Here is a 19,041-nt window from a genome sequence, read left to right as displayed (position 1 = left end):
CGGGAAGATCCCCTGGAGAAGGGAACGGCAACCCACTCCAGTGTTCTCGGGCTTCCCTGGTGGCTCAGCTGGTAAAGAATCCTCCTGCAATGCGGGAGACCCCGGTTCGATCCCTGGGCCGGAAAGATCCCCTGGAGAAGGGAACGGCGACCCACTCCAGTGTTCTGACCTGGAGAGTTCCGTGGACTGTGCAGCAGAGAGCCGCACACAACCGAGCGATGAGTTTTCTGTGCCGGCACGCACAGTGTGTGTGTACGTGTGTGTCCGTGTTTGTGTGTCTGCATCCAAGCGTGTATTTACATGCGTGCATGTATGTGTGTATATATATGTTTGCTGTGCCCTCACGTGTATTTGTTTGTGCACATGTGTGTCTGTGTGTATGCAAGCATAACTGTGTGAGTGTGTGTTTAGACCGCAGGCTGAGTTCTCACTGTCTGTAGGGCCAGGAGGCTTCCCCGCCCCCTTGCCTTTGCCCCTCCGACCGCTTCACTCAGACTTGCCTCTTCCCACGCCTGCTGGGCGACACGGCCCCGGGTGTGGGTCTGACCAGCCCTCGCGGCCCCTCCTGCCCTCTCTCAGGCCAAGCTGGGTGATGAGATCCTGGACTACAGAGACCTGGCCGCCCTCCCTAAGAGCAAGGCCATCTACAACATCGACCGCCCCGACATGATCTCCTACTCGCCCTATGTCAGCCACTCGGTGGGGGACCGGCAGAGCTACAGCGAGGTACGGGGCCCCCGCAGCGGGTCGCCTTTGCGGCCTCAACCTCCTTTACCCCCTCAGACAGCCCGCGCCTCCTCTTTAGAGAGTCCCCAGAGTGCTCTTTGCCCCGTGATTCTGGACGGGGAGGCCCTCTTGGAGTGGGGGGCAGGGAGCGGGAAGCTCCAGGATGATCAGGAAAGTGCCAGGGGCAAAGCGAGCGTCTCATCCTTGTCTTCAGTTGGGCTGATGCTCACTCCCGGGGAATGGACCGTGTTCCCTTATCCAGCCCGCTCTTGGCCCCGCTCCCTGCTCACACGCTTCCCTGCCCCGTGAGCGCCTCGAGCTGGTCTGATCCCTGGTGGGACCGCAGTTGACTCCTCCTTTCTATCCCTCGGGCGGTGCCCTTGTCTAGGCCACCCGGCTGCACCTCTCATTTAACCTGGAACTTGTTGCTGGCTTTGGCTTTTTGAGACTCGGGTGTGACCCTGGGGGCAGAGCTGGAGGGGAGGAGCATTTTGTCAGTTGCCGGCCGTGTCCATGGGCCAGTTACATGCGGTGGCCTGGCCCGGGCGGCCCCTCGGGGGGCAGAGCTCAGCCCCGGCCGTAGCCGTAACCGAGTTCCCCGAGGTGTGGCCGAGGCTCCGGGGTCTCCAGGCTCGAGGGGGTCATGCAGGTGAACCCAGCTTGGCAGGTGCTGCTGCGGGATGTGAGGGCGGGGCGGGGTCCTCCCGGGGTGCACTCACCGTACGCCGCAGCAGCTGCCCAGCGCCACCCCCGCCATGGTTGCTGCGGCCACAGTTGCCACCGCCACAGTTGCCACCCACGCTCAGACCTGCTTTCACTCTGCCCTGACCCTGGGCTTGGCGCTGCCCACCGCTCATGGCGCAGCGCTCTGCAAAGAGGAGACCGAGGGGGGATGTGCTGGCCCCAGGACCGTGGGGCTCGGGGCAGAGCTAGGGCGTGGGCCCGGGTGGCCGATTCTGGTCACTGCGGCCTCCGTGCCGGCTACTACCATTGCCCAGAGCGAGGTGCTGCGGTCCCGACCCTCCTCCGTCTCCGGGGACCTCTCATCTCTGCAGGCCCCACCATGCACCAACCGGGGGGCCTGCTTGGAGGCGGGCTCTGAGGGGGCCCTTTATGTGAGTAGATGATGAAGGGGGGCCCGGGAAGCCCCAGAACGGGGTTTGGGGCACTGAGCTGGGGCAGACATGGCCTAGGGCTGGATAGCTTCGCCTGCTTCTCTAGACCTGCAGCCTTACAGCCGCTCACCCCAGGGTGGAAAGCTCACAGGGGGAAGAGCAGTGGGCCAGAAGCACAGAGCTCTGCCAGCCTCTCTGAGCCTCAGTCTCCCCATCTGTGAAATGGGCAGATTGGGGTACAAGTTCCCCCTTCCCATTCTAAGGGCGGGGATGGTACAAGAAAGAGCCCCCAGTCACTCAGGCCTCCTCCTAGGAAACTCTCCAAAGCATCTTCCTAGCTGTCCAGGTGTAGGGGAGACAGGTGAGCTTTCTGGCCTGGAAGCTCAGTTTCCAGAGCCCCTTCTGCTACTTGCTGCCTCCCTGAGCCTATATACAGGTGGTGGATGGCCCATATACAGACCCATATACACATGGTGGAAGGTGCGCTTGTTCTAACGGGAGGTGCCTGGCTGGCAGCTGCTCCCCGGGGCCCCGATGGCCCCCAGCCCCTCACTCTGATCCTCTCCCCAGACCCCGAGGCTCCGAATCACCCTCCTTTCTCCCGGCTCCTTTATCTTTCCTGAAGAAGACCTGTGGGCTCACGGGGTGGTGACCCGATGCCCTGAACCAACAGTCCTCCGACTGGAAATGTGTCTTCACGGGAGGGTGGCAGGGCGGGGCAGGCCAGCCAGGAGACAGGTCCACGCTCATCCGCACAGAGCTCCGTCCTGGGGGCCTCTTTCTCGGGGTCCACTGATGGTAGGTCTCCAAAGAGAAGGCTTTGGCACCTGTGTGGGATCTAGTAGGGAGGAGTCCCTTCCCGTCAGGAGGAGGGTCCCTGGGGTGGATGTGCCTGGGCCGGGTGTGGGCCCCTCCCCTCGTGAACCCCTGGTGCCGGGCCTAACGGGGTCCCCTGTGTTGCGTCCACAGTCCCCTCAGCTGCTCTCGCCAACGCCGCCCGAGGTAACCGCCCCCCAGCCCGCCCATCTGCTCATCGCTCCGCTGCCTAGACTATAAAGATGACCGCCCGAGGCTCCCCCAGGAGGGCCCCCCAGGCCCTTCGCCGTGGCCTCTGGCCCTGGCATCAGGCCATGGCCCTCTGAGGCTGGGGTGCCCTCCTCGGCGCTGGTTATTTTTATAATGGTGTCTCATCCGCATGCTTCCCTGTGCGTCTGCCAGTCTGGCGATGTGGGCACCTGGGACACAGGCGTCCTGCGGTCTGGTCCACGGCTTCCTTTAGAGGAGGAACAGGTCCAGGGGCTGGGGTAGCAGGGGCCACCTCATCCGCCTCTGAGCGGGATTGTGGGAATATCCTTGGAGCCTTGAGGGTGAACGTGCTGAAAGCGTTTCTGTATCAAATAGTGTTTATAATTAGCGGCCCGCCCTTCATGTCTGTTTCTCAAAATTAACCCATGACATAGATGGCTGCCAATTAGACTCCAGAGGTATCAGATCCTGGGCACAGGAAGGTGATGACAGATGCCTGTAGGTGGGCAGCTAGCACCGAGTGGCCCGTGCATGTGTGGTCGGGAGCCCCAGGGACAGGGCAGGTGAGGCGACAAGACACCTGTAAAATATAAGCTGCTCAGTGGGGCTGTGCAGAGAATGCCCGGGGATGGAGACGAGACAGCTGGAATGTGGCAGCCCCAGAGGAGACAGAGTGCCCGTTGCTGGCGGTGGGGAGTCGGGTGGTGGCGGGCCAGGAGGTCAGTGTTAAGCGCGGGGAGGGGGGAGGCCCTGACAAGTGCACTCCCAGCATGAGGGCGGCCTGAGCGGAGCGTGGAGGTGGGCACGCAGGCAAGGTTTAGGGACAGTGGCTCATGCGGGCTTAGCTGGAGAGGAGCCCTGGGAGGCGGGAGGTAAGCTGGGAAGGGTGTGGGAGCCGTGAGTGCCAGACCCAGACCCTCCCAGTCCTCATCCCCAGGCCGGCCTGGTGGGCAAAGGAGTGGGGCCCACCCACGGCAGGATGCCAGGCCACATCATGACTCTGGCCAGGGTGCCGAGTTGCGGTGGTCCGGCGGTCTCCACCCCCCACCCACGGGGCCATGCCATCTCACGCCACCCGCTCTGACCGCTCTAGAGAGTGCCCGTCCTGCTTGAGTGGAGTCTGTGTTGTTGGTGACCGTGCGTCTGACTCAACTGAGCTTCTGGGCCCCGGCTCAGGGGCTTCTCACCTCCCACACCTGGAGAGCCCCTGTTGAGGCTGGTAGAATACAGAATCTCCGTGGGTCTCAAAGTGTCTCCCAAGGACTCTTGGGGGCCAAGGATTGGGCAAGATGGGGAGTGAAGGAAGTGAGGGGAGCCAGGTGCCTTTACCCACCCTTGGAGCCCAGCCTCAAGGAGGTGCTGTGAAGGGATGGGTACAATCCCACCCTCCAGCAGCTGATAGCTACTAAAGGATGCTCAGGCCGAAGGGAGCGTCAGCACCAAGGCCAGCGCCCCGCCTGGCTCTTCAGAAGTGTCCTGGCGGGTGCAGGTTCGAGGACTCCATCCTGAGGCCATGTTGAGTCAGCCTCCTGGGTCAGGCGTGTGGAAGGGGCGTGGAGGGCGGAAGGGTGGGATAAGGCGGGTGGTGCTCCTGGCTCAGCGTTCACCGGGCTGTCTTCCTCCCAGGGGGAGCAGGACGACCGCTCCTACAAGCAATGCCGGACCTCCAGCCCCAGCTCCACCGGCTCGGTCAGCCTCGGCCGTTACACCCCAACCTCGCGATCACCCCAGCACTATAGCCGTCCAGGTACTTGGCCTCGCCCCCACAGCTCCTTTCACCCCCCTGAACCTGTGCTTCTTGTTGCTTTTCCTGAGGGGTCTGTCTCGTACTTTGCACAGCTGGAAAAAGGACGGGCTGGGAGATGGAGGGCTGTGCTTTTAGTGACAGAAACTAAAGGCCCTCTGCGGTCTGGGTGGGGAGGTGAAGTGCAGAGGCGGCAGGTTACCCCGTTGATTAGAGGAGCCATCCTGGGAAACACGCAAGGCAGTGCTGGGCACGTAGAACCCAGCTCACGTGTTAGTGTCAGGAATGAAAAACCACGCAAAGTGCAGGAGTCACTGAGTTCCGAGCTCCCGGAATTCTTGGAAGGTTTGCACTGTGAAGGCGAAATCAGCGGGCAAAAACTGGCATCAGCATACGCATGGACGCTTCACCTGTTTCTGGGTCGGTGGCCCCAAAGGCAGCCGTGGGGACAAGCCTGAGGAGGGTCCTCTCTCCGCCGCCCCAGCCTCATCCCCTGCCTGGCACCCAGCTGTGTATTGCTTTCCCTTCCCTTTTAAAACTCTGAGCTGCCTCAGTGTGTCCGAGTCACAGGGACTCCACACAGAGGCTGCTTTTCTGAGGGATTTTTCCAAGCATCTCCTCCTCGGCCAGCTGTTGCATGGCTCCATTCTCACCTCCATGAACTCAGCTTTTGAGTTTTGCAGAGCTTGTGGAAAAATCAAAGCTCCATTCATTGGCAAAGTTATTTTCATTACCTCCCTGCCATGTGCCTGGTACGTCCTGCTCGATAGAAGTTTGGAAAGTGGGTGAGTGAGTGAATGAGTGAGTGAGTGGTGAGAGATGCGTGACCGACTCAGTGAATGGATGAGTAGGTGGGTGAGTGAAAGAGTGGGGGAATGAATGAATGAGTGACAGTGAATGAGTGGGTGAATGAGCGAATGAGTGGGAGAATGAATGAATGAGTGGGGGAATGAATGAATGAGTGGGGGAATGAATGAATGAGTGGCGAATGAATGAATGAGTGGGTGAATGAGCAAATGAGTGGGGGAATGAATGAATGAGTGGGTGAATGAATGAATAGATGAGTAAGTGAGTGAGTGGATGGGTGGGTGAGTGAGAGAGTGAATTAGCAAGTGAGGGAATGAGGGGGTGACTGACCAGGCAGGTGGGTAGGTCAGGGAGAAGGGCCATCAGCCTCTCTGAGGACCCCTCTGCTGACCCCTGACCGCTGTATTTGAGTCACCTGGGCTGGCCAGCTGGTGCCTGGCCAGATGGCCACCCCAGGGTCAAGGCCTGACTTTCTCCTGGGTGAGGCCTGGTGCCTGTCCGGTGACTGACCCCTCCCCAGTCTGGCTAACTGCCCTCCACCTGGCTCCCGGATCCCAAGAAAGCCCCTTCGTGGGGCAGTGGGCAAGACCCAGGGGGCAGGCCTGCAGCGGGCCTGGGCACCTTGACCCCAGCGGGCAGGCCTTCCTCCCTCCGAGCCCGGAGCAGAGGTGCCCCGAGTGTGCTCGGCGGCTCAGCCCCTCGAGGTGCCTCAGAAAGGTGTGTGTTCTTGGGTCGAGACGGCAGAGCGGGGCCTGGGGCTCTTCTGCAGCCGTGTGGCCGGGCGGGCTGACTCTGACTTGCTCTCTGTCGCCCGCAGCTGGTACTGCGAGCGTCGGTACCAGTAGCTGCCTGTCCCTGTCCCAACACCCAAGCCCTTCTTCCGTGTTCAGACATCATTACATCCCGTACTTCCGAGGTAAGGCGTGCGAGGCTGCGGGCTGTGCCCCGGGCCACCCGCAGTGCGTCCTGTCTTGCTGCCCTGTGTCTGCTGCCGCATGGCTTCCCCAAGCCCCCGTCTCACGCCCGTGCTCCCCGCTGTGTGTCTTGTGTGTCCAGCTCTGTTGGTGTGTCCGTGTTCCCAGGAGGCAGCTGCTTGTGTCAGAAAAGCGAGCGGCAAGGAGGGAAGAGGGTTCTAGGACCTACCCAACGCCCACCTTGGGCTGGCTCCGAAGCCTTTACCTCAGTCACCCCGTGTTATCTCCCCCTCGGCTCGGCGGGCACAGGCGACTGCTTGCCACAGTCATCAGGAGGTGTCCGCGGCTTCATTTCATGGTGGCCGGGCACCCCGCCTGGCTGCAGCTCTTCCCAGGGCTCAGACCTGCCCGTCTGCCCCACCCATGCCCAGGCACATGTATGTGAATCAGTCCAGTAGAAGGGCCAGTTCCTGGGCTATGGACTGCATTGTGCCCTCAGATTCATTTGTTGATGTCCTGAGCCCCCGTGAGCCTGCATTTGGAAAAAGCGTCTTTAGGAGAGTATTAGGGTTGCGTGAACTCATAAAGGTGGGGCCCTAATCCGATGGGGTGGGTGGCCTTTTTGGAGGCGGAATAGACAGTGTGTCTGTGTGTGCTCAGAGGAAAGGCCGTGTGAGGCCAGAGCAGTGTCTTCTGCCGATGAGAGAGGCTGCACCTGAGACCCAGCCCGGCTAGACCTTGATCTGGGACTTCTGGCCTCCATTCCGGGAGAAACGAATGTCTGCTGTGCAAGCCAGGCAACCGACGTGCTTTGTTACGCAGCCCTAACTGACTGATACACCCCGGAAAGATCCCCCAGAGCATAAGAGAAGCAGCAGTGGGTCTGTTGGTTCCCCTGGAGTGAGTTACGGTCCCCGTTCCTCATGGCTGCTGAGTGCAGAATGTTTCAGGAGAACCTTCTGACCCCGAGGGACCGGGAGAGGCCAGCACAGTGGGATTAATGCATCACTGATGGTCACCCATCCCGGCTCCTTGGAATTTGGATGGTTTTCACATGCATTGTCACCACCCATCTGAGTGACCCCATTAGTCTAACTGAGAAGAGAGCCCCCTGGTCAGTGGGGTGCTTTCCCCTCCTCTCTGTGGACCTGGCCCCGCAGCTCCCAGACTATTTTGGATGTCCTGGCTTTTCTGAGAAGGAGCAAAGCCCCAGATCTTGTGAGCAGGAGAGCAGCGTGGCTTACGTGCATCCATGTGGACGAGGGTGCCATGTGGCTGGGATGTGGCCTCACCCAGAAGCGGACAGAAGACTCACTGCAAACCGGAGGGAGCTTGATGTTTAGACGCGGCCCCGCAGGTCACCCACGCTGGTGCCCCTTCTTCTTGTCTCGAAGGTCAGAAAGCTGAGCACACAGCTTTCCTCCTGCCCGACGTGGCCCTGCTTTGGGTCCCTGGCAGAGGTATGGCCCAGAGGCAAGGCCAGGCAAGCTGCCCCACCCTGGGAGCTGGGCTGACCGCCCGGGAAACAGCTTTGTCCATATCCATCCAGGTGGCCCCAGGGACTGCCCTTCAGCTCTCCACCAAAGTATGGCTCAGAAACTGTATCACGGCCCCTCCAAGGGCACCCTGAGGTCAGGGAGGGGTCACGGTGTGCTCCAGGTGGGCCACCCTGCTTCCCTTCTGCCTGCTCTTTCCCCCAGTTCTCTTTGTCCAGGAATCGGGCAAAGCCCCGACCCTCCTCTCTTGTGCAGGATGTGGAGGGTGCCTGCCTGGCACCCCCGGGTCTGCCTGCTGCTGACTTCCAGGGCCGCCTGTGACCTCAGGAGCCCCAGCCCCCTTCCCAGACTCCCCCCTGAGGAGACGGAGGTGCAGGGACAGCTTGCTGGGCTGGGCCCAGAGGCAGGCCCTCACCTACCAGGTGTGTCCACCTGCAGGCTGTGGGGCCGCTCCTCCCCAAGGCCCACGGGGCCTGGTGCATTGCAGCCTGTGGGCGCTCTGTGGCGAGCTATGCCAAGGGCACCTGCCTTCCTCTCAGCTGGTCATGGGGCCTGGTGTCCACCTGCACTCTAGGAAAGCCTTCCCTGGCCGCTCCTCCCAGCAGCTCAGCTTCCTTGGCTGCTCAGCTGGAGATTTTCCCTCTGGATGATGCTACAGGTTGAGGGCTCACCCAGGAGGGACCAGCAGTTGCCCTGACCTGGCCACATGCCCCTCCATTCCCACCTCACCCCTCCATTCACAGACACACCTTCCCACCATGTCCTGGCACCCAGGGCCACCCTCCTGACAAGACCTGTGTGCAGCTTAGGTGCCCATGGCAGCCATTTGCACTTTAGTATAAATTTCAGTCCCTGGTGTATTTCCCGGGACAGTGTGAGGTTTAAGCCCGACCTCTCACCTGTTAAGGAGCAGGCCGCAGGGACCAGCAGGTGAGTGCAGAGAGAGGTGATGCTGGCAGGACCATGCTGCTGGGCAGGAGGGGGCAGTGACCCGTGAGCCCCCCGCCCGCAGTGTGAGGGGGCGAGGAGGGGCTGCAGAGGCGGAGCCTCTCATCAGGGCCCCCTTGCCCACCCACTGGTGGCGCCTGTCGGCACCTCTTCATCTCACCCCCTTCTGGGGCCATCCACCTGGTGGCCGTGGTCGGCCCAGGTGGCCTGAGGCAGCAGGCCGGGCAGGTGGAACCCGCCTGCATCGTGGTGTTCCGTGGGAGCCCTGCAGGGGCTGGGGGCTGGCCTCGCCTCTGGTCACCTTGAGAAGATCCATGGAGCCAGGTGGGGGCGCTCCCGAGGGCTGAGTGTGGACAGCTGAGCAGCGGAACGAAGGGCATGGTGCTGGCTCGGAAAGTAGAGTACAAACGTCCATGGGTCCACAGCCATGTAAAGCATGACCGAGTAATCAACCAATGGGGAGAAGAGACCAGCTCCCGGCAGAATGAACCCCAGTGATTCACGGGGACCCTCTGCCCTCCAGGAGGGGTGCCCTCCTCCTTGCTGTCAGGAGGGGCCTGTGCCGGGCAGTTTCCCTGCAAAGAGTGCAGAGTTGGGGGCGGAGAGGATCCGGACATGCAGAATCCTGGGCCAGCACGACCTTGGCCGTGGGGTCAAGGTCAATCTCAGCACCAGGTCACATGGACGGCAGCACCCCTGACGATGTGGGGAGGGCGCCTCCCCGCCGGGCTCTTCCCCCCGAACCCATGACCTCGTCTGGTCATGAGAACACACCCGGCAAATCCTCCCTGAGGGGCAGTCTGCCAGACACCCGCACGGAACTTCTCAAAACTGCCCAGGTCATGAGGTGCTGGACAGAGAGAAGCAGTCACAGCCCCAGGGGACCTGTGGGGGCATGAAGACCATGTCGCCTGGCATCCTGGACAGGTCCCGGGATACCCAAGGGACACGAGCAGAAAACGGGTGAAATCTGAGTGAAGCAAGGCGTTTGGACAACACCGGGGTGTCGAACCACTGGCTGCATGTAAGATGGAACCACGTGGGATTCGCGGGAAACCTCCGTGCCGACCGGAACTGCTCCGCAGCAAAGCACTGACTCCCGGGGGCAGGGGAGACGGCTGTTCACCGGCCAGCGCTTCCCGGGCTCCAGGATGGCTCCCCCACCGAGGCCCTGACGGCTCCCTGAGGGCGCTGAGGACCGTCCATAGCAGAGGTCAGAAGCGACCTCCGTGCTGACCCACCTCCGGGAGGGGCCACACGTCCGGGCACGAGGAGCTCTGTGCTGTTTCAGCGTCGCCGCACAGCTGGGCTTGCCCCTGGCGTTCTCCCACCCCTGGTGATGTCGGTGGTAGGGGTTTTGGCCACCAGGACCCACGGGGAAGGCAGTGCCCAGAGCTCAGTCTCGCCAGCACCCAGGGCCCTGCAGAAGGCGGCCGTGGGGAAAGTGCTCTGCGAGGCCCCAGGTGGGATCTATGCGAGTGTGCACTTTGCCGGGGGTTAGCGGCATGGTGGCTAGGCGGGCAGGCGGGCGTCCAGAGAAGGGAACGGCCGGCTGGGCTGTGTCCCCTGGGAAGGCTTTGCACCTGAGCCTCGACCCAGGCGGAGCCTGGACAAGCAGGGAGGATTGGAAAGGGGGTCCCCCAGGGGTTGGGGGAGGAGGGGCGACGAGCAGAGACAGATTGGGTCAGATCCTAGTCTTAGAGTCTGGTGGCCAGTGAAGAGGGCCCTGGATGGCAGGTGTGAGGTGGGTGTGACCTGCCCCCTGACCCCAATGAAAGCCACAGTCCTCCTCAGATACACGTGTGTGTGTGCACGCACACACACATGTGCACACATGCACGCACATGTGCGCACACATGCACACAGAGACACATGCAGAGACGTGCATGGGTGCACACGTGCATACACATACATGTGTGTGCATGCACGTGTGCACAGAGACACATGTACATACGTGTGCGCACATGCACATGCACACGTGAGTACATACACACCTGTGCACACGTGCATACACACATGTGCACGCATGCACACAGACGTGCACACGTGCATACACACGTGCACATATGCACACACGTGTGCACATACACAGGAGTCTTGCTTGTGAAGCCGGATGCTGCACAGTGACCCTGAGGACTGGGGAGGATGGGGTCCCATGATGAGCTGGAGTCTGCCCCACCTGGGTGGAGCAGAGAGAAGCCATGGGAGGCTGGGCCAAGACGCCCTGGCACAGCAGGGCGCCCCAAGGCAGGCCGTCCTCAGCTGCTCTGGGTTCGAGCAGATGAGTGTGAAGCCCCGGCTTCCGCGTGTTCTGTGCCCTGGGGGTGATGAGTCATGGCCAGAAGGGCGGGTCTGCGGTTTCCTTCACACACCCATGGGCATCGTCTACCCACTGGGAAGTGCAGCCTAGTCTGAGGCTCCAGAAGGCTCTGAGCTGTGCTGGAGGGTGGTGCTAAGGGAAAAGCGGGCTTCACACCCCCTCCCTGAGGGGTACAGTTCTCTACCCGACGTTCTGTCCACGCTGACAGATGAAACTGGTGTCCTGGCGGGAAGCTGCTGGAAGCTACAGTCAGTCTGGGGAGCTGGCTGTGGTATGCTGTGCCCACCCTGCCCCTCGGGCCCCCTGGGGTCCCCAGCGCACCACCCCCAGGCAAGAGCACCCCCCAAGCCCGTCTGCCGCTCCACCCCCGTCAGCCCACCTCCAGGCCGGCCCGTGCTGCCTCATCGCGTGTCGCCTTGGGGTCCTGTGACTCCCAGTCCGGGGTGTTTTCAGGTTGAGACGTCCCTTTCCTTTCACCGAGCTGTCACATGACATTCCCTGAGCTCAAGTGGGGAGTGAGTTGTGCCTTTGTATGTCCTGCTGAGACGAGCCGTGCGCCATCCCTTCAGGAGGTGTGGGGGTGGGCCGGGGAGGGCCACCGGGTGACCACGGCTGTCTAAAGTCTGTGACTTGATAATCCAACCTTGTCCGCAAAAACTGAACTGACAGATCCAGATGGGATAAAAGTCGGAGCCAAAATCAGAGGGCTCTTCCCCTTCAATCTAGCCAAAAAAAAAAAAAAACTGCTTTATTTGGGAACATGGCAGCTGATGAACACCAGTTGCCTCTTTTTCTCCTGTAGCTGATAAAATTGGCCTCAGTGGTTTTTGAAAGACAGATGTCAATGAGTTCTAGCACTTCAGCCCCTGTTGTGAATGGCTGATTTGTGAATCCTCCAAGAAGTCAGCATCTTTTTACACAAGGATACTTAGGAAAAAGTGGGGGTGCTTAGTCTTGATGAATTTGTGATTTCCTAGATTCAGGCAGGAGCCTGGCCATGCCCACTCCCACCGCCCAAGGAAAGAGGGGCACTGTCGATGGCCCGGCCAGCCATCCCGGGAACTTGGAAGCAGGCTGGGCCCTGCCCTGGGCGCTCCTGTTCCCCCATTCTGAGGCCATGGAAGGCGGCCCCTCGAGGTTGGATTAACGAGTCGTGGGGCCCCATCTGGAGGTGTCGGTGGAGGGGGGGTGACACTCTCTCCCCTGGGCAGAGGGCACGGAGGCCCCACCAGGCAGGGGAGACGGGCTCCCGAAGCTCTCATGCTTGAAATGCTCTCCTCTGCTTTCCCCTCCCGCCTCTGTCTGCTGTCTTCGCTCTTCCGTCTGGAGGCAGTGAAAGTGGCCGGAGCACTCCCAGCCTCTCCGTGCTCTCAGACAGCAAGCCTCCCCCCTCCACCTACCAGCAGGCTCCTCGCCACTTCCACGTCCCAGGTAGGCGCCCAGGACACACGGCCACCCACCAGGCAGATGGGCCCCCCCTGAGCTGTCGGGGCGGGCGTCTGCCCTTACCTCTTGGGATTCGCATGTTCCCCAAGCTTCTTCATCCCCCACCCCACCCCCATATTCTGAGATGCTTTAAAAATCCACAGATGGGTGGTGTGCGCATCCCCAAACCGGCACGTGTTTGAGTCTCTCCCGAAGCCCCACAAATCCCGGGGAGGTGCGGCTGCCCTTCTGGGAGTGGACTGGAGACAGGTTGTCACTGGACACCCGCTCTGGCCCCCTCCGGCCCTCTGCCCCCTTCACAACGGTGGGTGGCATCTGGGCTGAGTGCAGCCGCGGTGTGTGGGGCCCGGGCGCCCGTCGCTGGGGTCCTCGCTCCTTGCTGGGGACTCTGGGTGGCGGGCTGCTTGCTGACGGATGGTGGGAGAACGGGCACCACCGCAGTGCGCTTGCTCACCCTGCCCTCTCCCTCCTTTTTCTCCTTCCTCCTTTCCCAGACACTGGCGTCAGAGACAACATCTATAGGAGGCCCCCCATATACAAGCAGCACGGTACCTGCCGTCGGAGCCCCTGCTGCTGCGTCTGCCCTGCACGCCTGCCGGGGCCTTTGCTTCTGCTGCTTGCTCTTGCTGTGCTTTGACACGTGACGGGGAGGGGGCTGCGGGGGCTGCGGCCTGAGCATTGGGTGTGTGGTGTTTGCTGGTGGGATCCTGGGAGACCCCTTCGTAAACTGCAGCGGAGAGTGTGTCTGAGTAAGCGCCTCTGTGTGTGTGTGTGTGTGTGTGTGAACCGAGAGCTGACTCGAGGGCCGGGCTGCAGATGAGGGCTTATAACCGCGAGCTGGTCCCCACGTGTGGCTTCAGGGGCATTGCTTTGAGGGGAGCAGCCAGCTTGATTTTAGCCTAGATGGTGAGGGATGGAGGTGCCTGGACCCCAGGGTGGCCCAGTCTGGTCTTTGGAAAATCGCACAAACCAGAATCAGTCCTCTAGCCCTCCGTGAGAATGTAAGTCCTGAGTTTTGAGAATCTCTGATGGTAGAATTAACGACTTGGCCTTTGGTTAAAGGGATTTCAAGCCTCAGCAAATAGGGGCAGGTGATTTCTGCTGGCGAGGGTGTCTCTCACTGCGCCCCTGGCCCTGCCTCCAATTTCCCTCCCAGACGTGACCAGCCGTCTGCACTCCACTGAGCCTGCAGGAGTCAGGTGGTCAGGGGACAGGAGGCTCCAGGTCTCACCTCTGTCTCTTCAGAGAATTTCTGGTGATTTGGGATGTGTTGCTTCACCATCCTGAGCCTCTGTTTCCTCATCTGCAGAACAGGACTGATCCTCCGTCCTGACTTTTGGACAGGCTGGTTGGGAGGGCCCGGGTCAGGTAATGAAAGCGAAATCGCATTCTAAACTGTCGTGATGCGGGATTGTTATTAAATCCCTAGAGAGATGGGAAAGGGAGCTCCCATGCTTAAAGTTCTTGCCCAGAGGCATCCCCAAGACGGCCACAACCCCTGTTGACAACTGGAAGGATGCTGTGGGGTGAAAGCTATCAAAGCATGTATTCTGGACTTCCCAGGCGGTCCAGTGGTTAAGACTACAGGCTTCTAATGCAGGGGGTGTGGGTTCAATTCCTGGTCAGGAAACGAAGATACTACATGACACGCAGCATGGCCAAAGATCGTGTTTTTTTGTGGCTTACTGGGCTTCCCAGGTGGCGCAATTGGTAGAGAATCCATCTGCCAGTGTAGGAGACACAAGAGATGCAGGTTCGATCCCCGGGTGGGGAAGATGCCCTGGAGGAGGAAGTGGCAACCAACTGCCTGGGAAGTCGTCTGGACAGAGGAGCCTGGCGGGCTACAGTCTGTGGGGTCGCAGAGAGTCAGACACGACTGGCTGGCTGGCTGGGGCTTACTACAAGCCCGCGGTCTGTCCGTTTTATAAATGTTCTCCTTGACTGCAGTAGGCCCTGTGCTTTGGGTATTTCTTCCTCTCCCCAAGAAAGCAAGAGATGACTGGGAACTCCTGGGCTTCCAGGAGGTGATGCCTTTTACTGTTCCCCTTTGATCGGAGAAGCAGGGAACCCAGATCTTCCCGAGGGATCAGAGAGGGCGGGGCTCGTGAACCCCAGGACCCTCAGAGGTTGTCCAGACCAGCCCCCCTTGTCATCCGTGGGGAAACTGAGCTCAGGAAGGCAGGGGCAGGCAGACAGTGATGTTTTCCCTTCGGGGCGCCTGTGCTCCAGCCTTGAAGCTGTCCTCGTCTGCAGGGAGAACTGACTGACTTGGCCTTTGATTGGCCGGTGACACACCACTTACACACACAGGGTAGGAGGGGGCCAGGCGGTAAATCAGCTTGTGAAATTGCTCCCTAGCATCTGATGAGGCCGAGATCCGAGACAGAGAACTTCTCACACTAAGTCTCTTAACTGGATCGTGCCACAGAGATTCCGTTTACCTTTTTTTTTTTGGCTGCACCGTGCAGCTTGTGGGGCTAAATTCCCCGACCAGGGATTGAACCCATGGCCCCTGCAGAAGCGCAGGGTCTTAATCACTGGACCATCAGGGAAATCCCGGTTTGTTCTTACCAGGGGTGATCTTCATATATTTTTTTTAATCTGGATATCTCCACCTTTGCTATTGAAAGGCAAGTGAATTCCTATTTGAACCCACACTATTTTAACGTTCTGGAACTTGAGCTTATTGATTACGTTATGAAATGAACCTTATAGAGCGCCTGCTCTCTGCCGAGCGTTCAGCCTCACAGTGGGATGAGCAGGAACACAGTCAGCCCCTGCTTGACTGTAAAGGGGCCGTGAGAGAGGCAGGCGCTCTCAGGAGCCACGAGTCCTCTCGTCCTGCTTTCCCCGGACAACCCCCTGGGGAAGATGGATGGGTGTGATGGGGTGCATTTGAGACGTTCTGACTTTATAAGGTTTCCCCCATCTAGCTGGACCGTGTCCACCGGAAGTGCATCGGGGGTGGGGGGCGTGCATGCATGTAGCACGCATGTGTGTAGCACGTGTGTGTGTGAGCATGCACGTGTCCTGTGTGTTTCCAGTCCGTGTGCAGCCCCTTCTCCCCATCTCAGCAGCAAACCGACCGTCCACTCATCTCTCAACGGAGAGAGGAACACACCTCAGGCTGGAGAAGCCGTCAGTTTAATCTCCCGACTTGCCAGAAACAAACTCCGGGCAGGGATGTTGAGTTCCTGGGCCATTTAATTAGTTTGCTATGTCACTACTACCAGGAGCGGGGTTCGAACTCACACAGACACATGTCCATTGGATCTTAAGTCCAACGCCTTAGCCACTCAGCAGTCCCAGTGGTAAGAATACTGGACTGAGTTTCCACGTCCTTCTCCAGGGGATCTTCCTGATCCAGGGATCGAACCCGCATCTCTCACTTCTCCGGCATTGGCAGGCAGGTTCTCTACTAGGGCCACCTAGGAAGCCAAATGGCAACCCACTCCAGTGTTTCTTGCCTGGGAAATCCCATGAATAGAGGAGCCTGGTGGGCTACAGTTCATGGGGTCGCAGAGTCGGACTCGACTTAGCAACTGAACCAGCAAGTCACTTCAGTCGTGTCCAACTCTTTGCGACCCCATGGACTGAAGTTGCCAGGCTCCTCTGTCCACAGGCCTTCTCCAGGCAATACTGGAGGGGGTTGACATGCCCTCCTATTAATTAGTTTAAGATGATACATTCAGTGAGCTTTAAAAATGTATGCTTTTTAATTAATGTATTTACTATTTAACTTCCTATTGCCAAGTCATCAAAAGTTGTTTTTAATTTAGCAACGCTTTTTTCTGATGCCTTCATCCCACTTGTATGTTTGGGGAAGTGAGCCTCCAGCCAGGCCTGGGGACTCAGGGAGAGGAGGGCGGGGGGCACTGACATTGAGGATGAGGATCAGGGTCAGGATTAGCGATTGTATAGCTGCCACAAATGCATCGTGTGTGCTGGGGCCCCATCTCGACATAGCCCTGTTAGCTGCCACGCAGTCCCTCAGTCGTGTCTGACTCTTTGCGACCCCGTGGACTGCAGCGCGCCAAGCCTCCCTGTCCATCACCAGCCCCCGGAGTTTACCCAAACTCATGTCCATAGAGTCGGTGATGCCATCCAGCCATCTCATCCTCTGTCGCCCCCTTCTCCTCCCGCCTTCAATCTTTCCCAGCATCAGGGTCTCTTCCAAGAGTCAGTTCTTCGTACCAGCCGGTCAATGTATTGGAGCTTCATCTTCAGCATCAGTCCTTCGAATGAATATTCAGGACTGATTTCCTTTAGGATGGACGGATTTGATCTCCTTGCGGTCCAAGGCAAGGAAGCTGAGGTCAGGGCCATGAAGTGGCCGTCATGACCAGCTGACGGCCAAGCCACCCCAGGTCTGCCCGACCCCTGAACCCGCTGCTCTCACGGAACGTCACTGGGGACCAGCAGTATTTTCTTCGACTACGTTAGCTCCATCTCCTGTCGCTCAGTCGCTCAGTCGCGTCTGACTCTTTCAACCCCACGGACTGCAGCGCGTCAGGCTCCTCTGTCCCTCATCATGTCTCTGCTTGGTTACAACTTAATGACATGTTTTTAAAAAGGAATGAGAAACAGGAAAGGAAGCAAAGGAACTGAATGGAAAATAAGAAAGAAGGGAAAGAAGAACCACATCCCACTGGGAAGAGCTGCTGTCGGACCAGCGGAGGGTGTTGGACAGGCTGGGGGTCTGCAGGAGGCCTCCCACCGCCCGCTAAACCCCCAGCTGTGACGGGGAGCTTTTTGGGTCCTTTGAACAGCCCCGAGTCACCTGCAGTGTTGAGCCCAGTGTTGGCCCTCTGGGAGGCGGCCAGGACTCCCCCACCAGCTCTGAGTCCTGCTCTGGGGAGGAGGGTCCTGGCTCCCAGGAACTCCGTGTGCAGCCACGTGATGCCTGGCACAGAGTGGGGGACTTTCCTCCCAGTGGAGTGAGCTGGCTCAGTGCTGAAAGGGAATTCAAGAGGGAAACGTAATGCCTCCCTCCAGACTTCCCAGGAAGCTGTCCAGCTGCGAGGACAGATGTTCCATTTCACCGGCCAGTGCGTGGGAGCTGTCAGGCGGTGGCGTGCGTGGGAGCCCCAACCCAGGGGGTGGAGGGTGCCTCACCACCTCCCACACCTGCTCTCAGCAAGGGGCTCCCTCCTGCCTCCCAGAGCCACCCACCCGCACCAGGCCACAGGGGCCATCCGCGCAGCCTGTAACTATTTCCCTGGTGGCTCAGGCGGTAAAGAATCTGCCTGCAATGCAGGAGACCCAGGTTTGATCCCTGGGTTGGGAAGATTTCCTAGAGGAGGGCATAGCAACCCACTCCAGTATCCTTGCCTGGAGAATCCCATGGACAGAGGAGCCTGGTGGGCTACAGTCCTTGGGGTTGCAAAGAGGCAGAAATGACACAGTGATTAATACTTTAAAGAAATTAATCGCATCTCATGTGTCTCTCTGGGATTCCTTCATAGTGGGGTGGAGGCGCATTTTGGCTCTGGGGGAAAAGGGGATGGCTCTGGGCAGATCGCCCCTCCCATCAGGGTACTTTCCGCAAAGGTCCTGGGCAAGCAGGAGCAAGGACATCAGCCTAGCCCAAAAGGGTGCTCATGACAGATACCTTCCACAGCTCAGATGGAGCCACTTTGTGTGACAGGAAAGACACACACAACTCTGTTTCTCTGCCTGTCCTGAACCAATCTGTCTGTTCTTGACACCCTGAAACGGCCTGCTACGAATTCGCTGCACGATTCGCCTCTCGTTTATTCCTAATATTTCAGACCTGTGAGCTGAGGAGCTCATATGTGGCAGTATCCATGTTCATCTCACGTGATCCTCTTCGCGTGAAGGGGGTGGGGTGGGTGGCATTTGCCTATTTTACAGATCAGGAAACTGAGGCTCAGGGCCATTAAGGAAGCAGCCCGCAAGCCACACGAAGCGCCAGGGTCCTCTGTGTCCCTAAGCCCATTTCGCATTTTTGGAGAGACCCCCGCCGTGTGTTATGCGGCTCTGGAAAACCCCTGTTTGAGTCTGGTTAGCTCGTGCACACCTCTCGGAGCTGGAGGCATTTGCAGAGAAAAGTTGCTGCATGTTGGTGGGGCCCCCCCCATCGGAGGTGGGGCACTTCTTTGAGCCCTGAGGCGGCTCTACAGCCAGAGCTCTCCTGCCCCTGTGTGACGCCCAAGGCCGTGTGGGGTCCTCAGACCCAGGAGGTGGGGTGGGGGCGTGCTGGTCCCTGGGACGTGGAGTCTTCGGACTCTCACGCCCTCCACAGCCCTTTGGCCGACCGTTTAGTTGTTTGTGCGTTTGCAAGTTACCCCAATCGCAGCAGTGCCTGCAGGGGCCTCTGCGGGCTGGTGAGGGGTGAGGATCACTCACTTTTACCAGAAGAGCCAGCCCTGGAGGCCGTCTCTGGGCTGGACAGTGGCCGAGCTCTCAGAGCCCCCAGTAGCCGCTGGCCGGACTGTCGCTGAGGCTGCTGCGCCAGCCACCAAGAGTCCGGCTGATG

General features: G+C 59.5%; 1 protein-coding gene across 15 annotated transcripts in view; it reads left to right on the top strand.

Annotated features, from left to right (window-relative positions):
• The window catches only part of ABLIM2 (actin binding LIM protein family member 2), a 171,397-nt gene that overhangs the window by 107,513 nt on the left and 44,843 nt on the right, over window positions 1-19,041 (top strand). For 10 of the 15 annotated variants that reach the window (XR_008199584.1, XR_008199585.1, XM_052641650.1 and 7 more), the window contains 5 exons: window positions 580-726; window positions 4,494-4,614; window positions 6,236-6,334; window positions 12,426-12,527; window positions 13,037-13,090. Coding sequence is in view for 13 of the 15 variants with exons in the window: in XM_052641650.1 (XP_052497610.1) it covers window positions 580-726; window positions 4,494-4,614; window positions 6,236-6,334; window positions 12,426-12,527; window positions 13,037-13,090 (523 nt within the window). In the remaining 2 variants the exon portion in view is untranslated. The remainder of the gene's footprint in view (window positions 1-579; window positions 727-4,493; window positions 4,615-6,235; window positions 6,335-12,425; window positions 12,528-13,036; window positions 13,091-19,041) is intronic. The other 5 variants (XM_052641658.1, XM_052641657.1, XM_052641660.1 and 2 more) reach the window with 3 other exon arrangements.

This window comes from Budorcas taxicolor, chromosome 6 (genome assembly GCF_023091745.1).
Source record: "Budorcas taxicolor isolate Tak-1 chromosome 6, Takin1.1, whole genome shotgun sequence".
Lineage (NCBI taxonomy): Eukaryota > Metazoa > Chordata > Mammalia > Artiodactyla > Bovidae > Budorcas > Budorcas taxicolor.
This window is presented reverse-complemented; position numbering and strand designations above follow the sequence as displayed.